This window comes from Oenanthe melanoleuca, chromosome 1 (assembly GCF_029582105.1).
Source record: "Oenanthe melanoleuca isolate GR-GAL-2019-014 chromosome 1, OMel1.0, whole genome shotgun sequence".
NCBI lineage: Eukaryota > Metazoa > Chordata > Aves > Passeriformes > Muscicapidae > Oenanthe > Oenanthe melanoleuca.
Genome location: NC_079333.1, coordinates 52,075,979 through 52,087,705, shown reverse-complemented (window position 1 = coordinate 52,087,705; position 11,727 = coordinate 52,075,979). Strand labels below are relative to the sequence as shown.

Sequence of the window (11,727 nt, the reverse complement as noted above, 5' to 3'; positions counted from 1 at the left end):
TGTTTAACCTGGAGAGAAGGAGGCTAGGGGGGACCTTATCACTCTACAGCTGCCTGAAAGGAGGGTGGAGCCAGGTGGGGGTCGGTCTCTTCCCCCAGGTAACAAGTGATAGGACAAGAGGAAACATCTCCAGTTGTACCAGGAGAGGTTTAGATTGGACACTAGGAAAAATTTCTTCCCTGAAAAGGTTGTCAACAGACTGCCTAAGGAAGTGGTGGACTCCCCATTCCTGCAGGTAGAACATGTAGATGTGGCACACGGGGACAAGGTTTAGTGGTGGACTTGGCAGTGCTGGGTTAATGGTAGGGCTTGAGTATCTTAGAAGTCTCTTCCAACATAAGTGATTCTATAATTCTATGAAGTCCAAGATATTTATACTGAAAACTATTTTATTTTAAGAACTGGGCAACGGAAGAACAGTGAAGAGGAGTGAAGAGGAACTTAAATTTGCTCCAAATCTTCTGTCACAGGCTTCCTGTAAGTAGCTTAGTGGCTTAGTTTTGGACACATTTATGAAAACAGTTCTTCACTAAAGCAAGAGGTATTTCATTGCCAGAAGCAACAGTGGTTTTTGAACACCTTAGATTACTTGGGGGGCTGGATCCTTGGGCCTTAAAGCCTGGATTCAGAGAGAAAGGTATGAAACAATGTTTTACTGATTTACTTGTGGACCTTTGTGGAACCTTTTCTCAGCCATGAGCACAACTGGTTGCCAGAATGCAAGGCAACATTAACACATACTGATAAGAAAGATGAGTGAGTACACAAAAATAATCTAAGAACTCAGATGAAGCAAAGAAATTCCCACTACAGAATCTGGTTCCTTCTGTTGTTTTTGCACACAGCTGTATGAATGGCAGTACAGTCCCAAGAAAGCCTGAGGAAAGGAAAAACAGCCTGAATATTCATGGAGGTCTGTATTCTCATGAGCATTTGCACCTGAATACCATGTCCTGCCATCTCTGAATGCTCTTTTAGAGCGTGGGATTAGAACTTGCTGAATGGCACTTAAGAGACCCAATGCACAGCATGAAGTTTCTCTTTGCAGAGAATCCATGGTACTGGATCCTGATTTTTTGTGGAAGAGCACCTTTTCAGGAAATCCTTGACAGGTGTTTCTAACCTTCTAGTATCTAATTAGGGTTTTAGTCTTGTTGGAATAGTAGTACTTGATTTCATCTACCCCCAAAGCACCACAGACAGTTCCAGTACTATAAAAATAACAACTCCTCTGATTTATATGTAGCCTGTATTATGTGTCCTGTCACTTCTATTGATTTGTGGATGTGAAAATAAAGTCGTCTTCAGATTTTGTATCTTGCTGCCACAGTATAATGTCCAAAGGAGTCAGGAAACATTCGTTAATACAAAGTTTTGTACTCAAAGAAACAGGGTGTCAAAATTGTAACATTCAGAGATTACAAAAACATTTTGGGTACAAACAATTAGTGGAAATACCTCAACCATTTTGCTGGGAAGTATGATTCATTCTTATTAAAATAAATTTTCTACTAGTAAATCTATTGCTAAATCTTAACTGAAATTTACTTTATACTGAAATTCAACTTTTAGAAATGGGTATTGCATCCCATTTCCTTGGGCAAAGCTGGGACTGGGAACAATTCTGGGAAGACATCTGGATTCATGGTCAGGTGCTGAAATGACAGGCTGAAACACAGGTTAACTCATATTCTATTTCTGTGGCCAATGGAGTTAAATCTAACCTTGCTTATTTTAAGAACTCTCATCACAAAACTTATTTTCAGGTGAAAATTAGTCTTTCTATTTTGATGAATAGATTATAATAAGATTTTTTTTTTTCACTTTTTCTTTTTTTGTGGAGTTTTCCTGTGTCACCAATTATAAAACAAGTTTTCTGACTTTCATAGAAGAGATGCAGTTACAACGTGCAGTATTACAAATGCATCTTATTCTGTTTAAGATGAGAAACAAGCCACAAAAGCAGGCTTTTTCCATATTTTTGGTGAATGTAGCAGCTATTTTGAGAATTTTGTATTTACCAAAATATTTTCCATTTCAAACACCAGCTTTAATGAAGACAGCCTCCTCTATTTTGAAGCAAGTCTACATTAAGCTCAGGGTAGTAGCTTCTACTGTTAAATATTCTTAACCACAGCAGCCTTGAGAGAGAGTTGTTTGCTGGATGCCGTTCGATAGAGTGATTAAAATTTCTTTAAATATTTCCTCCTTTAACCATGAACTTGAGAAATATAATTCCAGGTGAAGCATTTGAATGAACACAGAATGGATGAGTTGGCAAGATGTTTCACCCCTAATTATCTTTGTGGCCCTTCTTCAGTATCTCTCCAGTGTGTCTCTGTCTCTTTTGTACCAAGGAGTCCAGGACTGGACACAGCAGTCCAAGCGTGGCCCCACCAGGGCTGAATACAGACAAAGGATCACCTCCATTACCTGCTGGCAATATTTTGGCTAATCCAGCCATGGATACCATTCACTTCCTTTGCTGCAAGAGAACTTTGTTGGCTCAGTTCACCTTGCTGTCCACCAGCACCTGCAGGTTCCTTTCTGCCAAGCTGCTTCCTATATGGATAGCTCAGCCTGTTCAGATTGTTTCTTCCCAACTGCAGCATTTCTCCTTGCTTCACAAGTTACCCATCACCCTATTTTTCCAACTCATTGTGGTCCCTCTGGATGGCAGCACAACCCTCTGGCATATCAGCCAATCCTTTCAAGTCTGTGTCAGCTGCAAACTCGCTAAAGGTACACTCTGCACCACCATCCAGAATGTTAATGAGGATGTTAAAGAGGATGGGAGTATTGACCCTGGAGTACAGTGCTGGTTACTGGCCTCCAACTAAACTTTCTGCCACTGACCTCCCTCTGGGCATGGCCATTCATCCAGTTTTCAGCCCACCTCACTGTCTGCTCTTACCACAACCTGTCTATTAGGAGCTTATGGGATGTTCCCAACACTAGAGCTAGTTAATTACTGACTTGTCCTATTAATGTCTTCTCACTCCCTTTCCTCCCACCAGCAAAGTACTGTCCACCACCTGGGCCCCCACGCTCGTCTAGCTTCTCTTAACTAAGAGGGCAATGAACCTGTTTTGCACCTGTAAATCCGTAAGTGTGGCAAGAACATTCCTCTTGGTGCCAGAAGTCATCAGCTTCCATCCATTCTTTTCTCCAGAGGTTTTGCTTACCTTGATAGTGCAAGGCAGACACTGCCATCTTCCCTGTTACAGATGGGGTCTGAGGCTCTTCAAGCTGTTAAGACTCAGAGAAGATCCTGTCTGTCTCCCTTTCATGTCCTTTGATATGCCACCTGCTCACTGCCTCCTCAACTCACCCAGTTGCCAGCACAGCTCTGGAAGGACAGAGGGCTATTTTTCTTGGCCTCAGACAAAGGTCACAGGCAATCCCTGCAACCTGGGACTTGGAGGGTTGCATCAGACATCTGAAGCCCAGGCTGTGTAGAATCTGTATTTGGTTTGCATGGCAAGGTTCTGGTAGCAGGGGGCTACAGGAATGGCTTCCACAAGAAGATGCCAGAAGCTTCCCCCATTTCTGACAGATCCAACGCCAGCTGGGTCCAAGATGGACTCACTGCTGGCCAAGAAAGATCAAGCCCAGGAAAACAGTGATAGAGCCCCTGAGATAACAGATTAAGAAGGGGTGGGGGCAAAACTGCATTTCAGCCAGAGGAAGGGATGAGAACGTGAGAGAAACAGCCCCACAGACACTGTGGTCAGTGGAGGGGCAGGAGGTGCTCCTGGCACTGGAGCAGAGATTCCCCTGCAGCCCCTGTTGCAGCCCATGGTGAGGCAGCTGTGTCCCCGCAGCGCCTGGGGATCCATGGGGGAGCAGAGATCCACCTGAAGCCTGTGAAGGACCCCACCCAGAGCAGGTGGATGCCTGAAGGAGGCTGTGACCCAGAACAGGTCCCATGGGGACCCATGCTGGAGCTGTCTGTTCCTGAAGGACTGCACCCAGTCTAAGGGATCCATGATGAAGCAGTTCATGAAGAACTGCAGCCTATGGAAAGGACTCACAGTGGAGAAGGTCTGGAGAACTGTTTCACATGGGAGAGACCCATGCTGGAGCAGGGAAAGAATGTGAGGAGTCCTTCCCCTGAGGAAAAAGGAGCAGCAGAGACAACATGTGAGGATCTGACCACAGCCCCCACTCCTTGTCCCTCTGTGCTGCTGGGGGAATGAGGTAGAGCAATTCGGGAAAAAAAATTAAGCCCAGAAAGAAGGGAAGGGTGGGGGGAAGGTATTTTAGGATTTAGGGGTTATTTCTCATTACCCTACTCTGATTTGAGCAGATTTCAAATGAAAATGATAAAACTGCACTCTAATCTCCTGAAGTTTACCCCATAATGCTGACAAGGTTGAAAAGTTCTACCCAATACTGTCACATGACAGCAAGGCTAAAAGGAAGGAAAACATGGGCCACAGAATTAAGACAGATGCAGTAAGTCCTAAAGTGAAAGGCTTTGAGAAAGCTGTTTGTATTTGAAAATTTCAGAATAAGGTAATTTCTAAAAATATTTAAATAAAATCATTTATGCAAACACATTAACCCAGGAAAAGCCAAAACCAAAACACAAACATTCAGTATGAAGATTTTTTTTTTTACAATAAAAATTCTTCTAGGAAGTATATTAAATATGACAAGAGGGGAAAAATAGCATCTCACAATGTATATTCAAGGGCATCACATTTTAGAACAATGTCTTAGCCATTTATAAATGATTCATGAAGAAATTAAATATGCTATTCCAGAAGAGAATAATCTAATTTACAGTTTAGATGTAAGGCTTCACTGTAACATCTCAAACCCTTCACCTGGATCTTTGCTTACCCAACCTGAGTGATCTGTACTTACTCTCTTACTGGGGTAACAGAGCATGGTGGTCCTCAAACACACAGGTAGTGTTCAGGTTTACTTTTTAAGGTTCAACAAAAAAGTATTACTAGAAAATATTTTTTTTTTGTCAAAATAAAAGCAAATTAAAAGCTAGAAGGAACAGATAAGTTGTATTTGCTGGTCTAACACTGGGAATGGATTAACCTACACCTCACCAAAAAAAAGTAGCTGCTAGTTATGCCATTAGTCATTGTGCACAACTGGGACACTGCAAATCACAGATTAGAAACACAGTGCATCCTTTAAAGAAATTACATAATTTCTGAGAGAAAAAGGCTGGGGGGAAAAATCATGAGAACTACCCATCTCCATAGCTATCATATGTGTAAGAACTATTTGCCTTACACAGCTCCAGTTTATTCAAAATACTGAATGTAATACTGACAACAGCAATATCCCTTAGTCTCCTAATGCATCAAGTACAAATCATAGAAAAACCTTGCCCCAAAACACTCATTTTCAACCACAAAACAATGCCAGAAAACTCTTATTTGCAACACATTTACCTGGTGTTGCAATTAATATATTTATTCTGCAGACAACAGTCACAAGTACTTACTAAAAATACAGATATGTTTCCTAAAAGTAAAGTGGGGCTTCAAGATGACAAAGCTTTTGTAACAGTGCAGGGTGCAAATTCTCAGTATGAAGACATTCAGAAGATTTGCTGCTCAAAGAGGATCTTTTCAAAACCGGGTGGAGGTGTATGATAAAATTCACTGAACTGACAATCCAGAATGGCACTGTCATCAACTGCAGAAGAGAACCAAAAAGAAGGAATTAGAGAAGGAACACTTACAGTTTGATCCTCTTTTACATCATTTTAATAGACCTCACACCACTAAGAATTTCTTCAATACATCCATTACAATTAAAACAAATCTCTTCAATGAATTTGGCAAGGCCTTATACCAGGAAAGCAAACCATCTCTCTTTTCTGCTGTTTACTTAGTAATCCTTGAATCCAATGAGAATGTTTAATTTCTCTGGGAGTCTTAGCAGAGCTCCAGGCTATTGATTCCAAATTTTCTACTCCATTTCTCCAGAAATCTACAGATTAAGTATGCTACCAGATAAACCTTGCTGGAGGGATGTCACCTCTTCATATGCATATTTTTCTGTTCCTAATTATGCTGGAGTTTCAGCTGTCTGTGGTGGATTTTTGGAGGTTTATAAGGTTTCACATGTCTGCAGTGGTTGGTATCAAACCATCAGTTTTAGCAAAGAAGCAAAGAGCTTCCCTGACTGCTTCTTGAAGTTGGAAGTTAAAACTTTTTTTTACAGAACTTCTCCCAGTTTTTAACCCCTGCAAAATCTACCCACCTGCAACAGTACTTTCAATGTAGAATATGAAAAAGAAACTGCTGGGTATTTTCAGAGTAATGCTTTTGTGTACTTCACAAGCAAACTGAAAAACCCACCTAGTCAGAAAAGCAAGGTTTCTTTCAAAGACAACTGAGATGAACCTGGCAGACTATCAACAGTAGTTCAAACAAGAAAAGCTTCATCTCCATACTTTGGAATTTAGCAATCTCAGAGACAAGGTCAGAATCTTTTTCTCCTAGGCTTTGTGAAAACTCCTATCAGTGTTTTTGTACAGTTCTCTAGTACTTACGCAGTGTTTATGTCTTGCTTCCATTAAAGTGCCTGAGGTACAGCTACTGTAGGGAATAACCTCTAAGTCCATTTTTTTGTTTTATCTTCTCAAGCTTGACACTGTGTTTGCCTGATCTATCGTGTTCCTTTTAAAAAAATATCTATAGTTCTAGTCTGAATAGAGTAAATGTTTGAGAAACTCTCTTCTGTATGGCCAAATTGTTCCACAGGACTAGAAGTTCACATTAAATTACGGACACTTATAGTTGAAGTTTATACCAAGTGAGTAGTGTACAAAAACAACCTTCCAAGGTTCCAAGTTATAGCTACACATAGGAGACATGATAATTATGATGAAATTATGCCCACTTGTGGAAGAAGACAAAAAGAGCCCGGCAATAAGAGGTCACTGCATTCCCCAGGCATGGAACTTTTTCAGTCAGAGAAAAAAGATTAATAGTAGGCTAACATGCCACCAAGTATTTTCTGAAAGCAACCTTCATTCTTCATGCTGTGTAACACCCCTTCCAAAATGCAGTTACCACACAGTAACCCTTCTGCAGCTGCTCGTGAGGATTTTGCACGAGGAGATCCCGCGGAGCTGCCACCGCATTTTAGCGGCGCCATCACGTGGCTGAAGGACACATCACAACTCTGCCATATAAAACCACTCTTAATGCTTGGAAGCAAGTAATTCACCAGCTACATTTACAGACTTTAAAGACTCTACAACACACCTGGAGTAATTTCTTCCTGCTCATAAAATTCTGTATCAATCAAAATGTATCAAGATATAATCGGGAATACGCCAAAAGTTCATAAGGAGCCCACCAAGAAACTAAAAATTATCCCCATCATGTGGCTAAGGGTTATCCTTAAGACCAAAATGATTTTGGCTACTACTTAGATGAGGCTCAGATAAACTGAAGATGGAGCTCCTGGAGCAGGTCCAGAGGATAGTGACAAATATGATGAGAGGACTGGAGCATCTTTCCTATGAGAAAAGACTGTTCAGTTTTGAGAAGAGATGACTGAGAAGGAACCTCATCAATATCTACGATTATCTGAAGGGAGGGTGCCAAGAGGGTGGATCCAGGCACTGCCTGGTGGTTCTGAGCAATAGGACAAGTGGCAATGGGCAGAAACTGCACAGGAAGTTCAAGAAAATACAAACAATTCTATTGCTATGCCACACTGAAGGCATTTATGAAGTATGTGAAATTAAAAGGCACAAATACCAAGTTTCATAGATAAATCAGATTAACCCACAAGTCTGCCATCTGCTTCATATTTTTTCTACCTGGCAACTTTTAGACTGAGTGCAGCAACTCCCCATCTTGCTGGATGTGGACACTGTAAGCTTTTTTTCCTATTAAGCAGGATTAAACATGAGGCAAAAATATTCTCTTGCAATTTCCTAGGTTTGCTTTTCCATTAATTAATTGTTGTAGTTGCCAAGAATAGATGATTAATGTGTGTTCCATTTAAGTGAGAAGAACACACAGCTCACAAAACAGAACTAGAATGAAAACAATTTCCATAATGTGAAACAGTTTGAAAATCTCTGACTTACCATAGACCACTGGATAGACAGTCCCCCTGATTCCTGAAGCTGGACAATGCATGTTCTTGCCATTTAAATACACATTTAATTCTACGTGGTCATATGTAATGCCCTACAAAGCACAGAAAATTAACAAAAAAAAAAAAAAAAGCATTAACAAGTTTATACACATAAGACTGCTACTTAGCTTTCTTAGCCACAGGAGATTTTAACACCATTATGCAAACCACAGTACCCTAGAAGATCTCACTTGACATATTCCTGACAAGGACTAGAAGTTAGTAAATGAGCAGTAACATCTGCATTTTCAAATACTCAGGTTTCCTTAACACCTGTTCAACTAGGACGCAGCTCAGTACTGCACAAGACACTTTGGATCTTACTGAGTTTACAGGACAAATTTCCAAACTTCACCACCTTAAAGAAACACAAGATGTTCAATGATTTTGAGTATGAGGCGGTTTGCCATTGTCTTGTTTGTATCTTCTCATGGAAATAACTCTAATAAATAATGATTCTATGAACCAAGTCCACCCTTCCATACCTCCATATGAAAACCTCTCTCAGTCCATTTACTCTGCTGGCAGCAACAGACTGTGGTTTCACACACAATACTATAAATATGCTGACCACAGAGCAGAAAGCAAACACTAACAAGATAGTAACTTACTTACCTGTTAGCTAAAGGACTTTTCTCACTGCTTTGGTATGTCTGAGTGTGACAATTTGTGTGCTCATGCAGGACTTCAAAAATTTGTTTCCATGACAGAACAAAGTAACTTGGTATTTATGGAAATGGGGGAGTTAGCAGTAACACATCAGGGTTTTTGTGATTAATCAAAGCTATTCAGACCCCACTAGTTCACCAAAACCCTGAAACAGTCTGCAACCTTCAAAAAACAATTTCAGAAGGGGATTAAAAGAACAGTATTGTATGTGAGGGTCAAGGATGGAGATGTCACCCTTAGCTGTTTGGGGCTTCTAAAGATGGCATTTCTAACCACAGCTATAGAGAGGCAAGTTACCCAGCATGAAAAAGTAGGGGTGATAAATGGTCTCAATTTCATTGCATTGCGCTCATGTATTTTTGAAAGGACATGGAGAAAATGACAGTAACTAAAAAAACAACACTTTGAACAAAGTCAATTAAGGATGTTTTAAGAAACCTGAAATAGTAAGGTACAAAAAAATAAAATTTTCTCTCAATTGTTTTTCCAGTGAACACTACCGCCCTCCCCACTTAATATTCCCACAAACTACAAAATACAATCAATTTATCACTCAGGACCCATCTCTGCTCCCCATGTCCTTCTAATCATTAACCAGTTACCTAAGGGATCTTGAGTTCAGCTGGTGCATAGCCATGTAATGCATTCCAGCACATTATTTGCTCAGGCAGGTCCCAACTCAAACAATGTAAGATCCTTGTGATGGGAGTTACCAGTCAGGTACATACTGCAATACAGTATCAGAAACTATTTCTCAAACTCTAGTCAAGTCCCTCCCTCATTAGGAACCTATCAATACCAAGAATTAAGTCCACCCATATCCAGCCTGCTGATCCATTCAAAGACAACAGGAATTTATATCCCAACACTTTCCAAACTGGGAGATGCAAACTGAACTATATGACTTAAAACAGTCAGTTTGACCACAGAGCTGTATATGAGGCATTTGGTAACAGGTGAGGAAGTAAGAAAGCCTTAAGAAACTCACCACCACATCACCCTCCTGAGGAAGGTTGTTTGCTGGTAGCCTATTTTTCTCCTCATTGTTATAGTAGAGAGCTCCATCATTTCTCATCACCAGGCTGTGGACATCTCGACCAAGTGGAATTTGATTTAAGTTTGCTTTCTGGGTTGCAACTCCAATTCCCCAAATCCCTAAAATGTGACATTAACACAGTAAGGAAAAAAAAAAAAAACAAAAACAAACAGATGTTATTTTGAAGACTGGTTGACAGGACAGCATGAAGAATTTGTTTTTTAACTAATGCCATGATGGTACTACCAGTAAGCATCTGCTGGAAATACCAGAACTATTGTAGGTTAGCTCTGGCAGCTAAGCACCGTCCAGCCAGTCATTCTCTTCCCCCACACCCCCAGCCCCCATGGAATAGAGGAAGAGAAAAGGAAGAGTAAAACCAAGAAAACTTGTGGGTAAAGATAAAAATTGTTCAGTAAGTAAAGCAGAAGTGAAAGAGACAACAAAACAAAGTGATGCAATGGCAATCACACACCACCTCCCATGGGCAAACTGATGCCCAGCCAATTCCCAAGCAAAAGACAGCTAATCTCATAGCTAATCTCCCTAAATCCCCTCCTCTTCCATTTATTCCTGAACAAGACAGGTGGTATGGGTATGGAATATCTCTTTGGCTTGTTTGGGTCATCCACCTGGTTATGTCCCCTCACAAGCTCTTATGCAATCCTAATCATAGGGGCAGAGTGAGAAACAGAGGAGGTTTGGATGCTGTGCAAGCCCTGCTCAGTAATACCTAAAAATTGGTGTGTTATCAGTATTGTTTTGAGTATTGTTTTGGTCACAAATCTAAAATACAGAACCACAGCAGCTGCTATGAAGATAATTAACTTCATCCTGATCAGACCTAGCACAAGGAGCCACAGGAGACTGAAGACAAACAGCATCTATCTTGAAAAAGAAGGCTCTCTGAAAAAGAGAATTGCAACCACTCAACTTAACTTTTATTCCCAGAAAAATACTGAAAACAAACTCTGAGACTGTAGGAGGATACAAAAACTAAATCCAACTAGCATGGACTTGTAAAAAACAGATTTTCCTTTTTCAGCAAGTTAGACTAGTCTTATGGAAAAAAAGAAAGTGTTCATATTATAGACCTTGATTTGGTAATATTTTTGAAACTCATACAACACTGAAATAGTCAAATGATGAAAACACGGTCTAGACAGTTACAGCAATATGAAGGCACGAGTGGTTAGAAAACTATTCCAGGATTACTCATCAGCAGCACCCTGTCAAATAAAAAAAGATGACTCAAGGGGGTTTGAGGTTTTGCATTGAATGCACAAGGTCAGATACTATTCTTTATTTCCATCAATTACTTGAATAACGTGATGATGTGTTGATTAAACGTGCTGCCAATCCAAACCTGACAGGACTGCAAGCTCTTGAGAGACCCCTCAGCTCTAAGGTGATCCTGACTAACTGGTTAGAAATAAAGAAAGTGCATCTGTTTTTACCAAATTATGAAGAAGAACAGGTAAATAAAAACAGTAAGTGGCACAAATACAATAATGGCTTGGTAACCAGCTCGCAGACCACTTGCTGAGTGTGACTGTGCCCTAATGCTGTGGAAGATTTCTAGATATGTGGCATGTATAAAACAGATGAGGTCATCTACTGCTGCTGCAGCTGAAGCAGAGCATCCATTTTAAGCACTGTACCTTGACAAATTAGGCTGATTAGAACTATCGTACAAGAAACAACAAAACCAATCAAAATGTAAAAGTTTCATCCATAAGGAGACAATGAAAAAAAACCCAACAAACCAAGACTGTTTAGTCTAGAAAAGACTAAAATGAGGCAAAAATGTAAGAAACTTATTTTCAAAAGATGAAACTGTAGAATAATTTTTTCAACTGGCAGGAATGAAAAAAACAAGAGAAAACTTT

At 40.3% G+C, this 11,727-nt stretch overlaps 1 protein-coding gene across 1 annotated transcript in view; it reads right to left on the bottom strand.

Annotated features, from left to right (window-relative positions):
* Window positions 1–4,597: 4,597 nt before the first annotated feature.
* Window positions 4,598–11,727, bottom strand: part of SPRYD7 (SPRY domain containing 7) — a 9,876-nt gene continuing 2,746 nt past the window's right edge. Inside the window, exons 3-5 of the mRNA XM_056484433.1 lie at window positions 9,791–9,957; window positions 8,084–8,186; window positions 4,598–5,667 (exon numbers count right to left, since the gene is read on the bottom strand). Coding sequence (XP_056340408.1) covers window positions 5,570–5,667; window positions 8,084–8,186; window positions 9,791–9,957 — 368 coding nt within the window. The 3' untranslated portion in view covers window positions 4,598–5,569. The remainder of the gene's footprint in view (window positions 5,668–8,083; window positions 8,187–9,790; window positions 9,958–11,727) is intronic.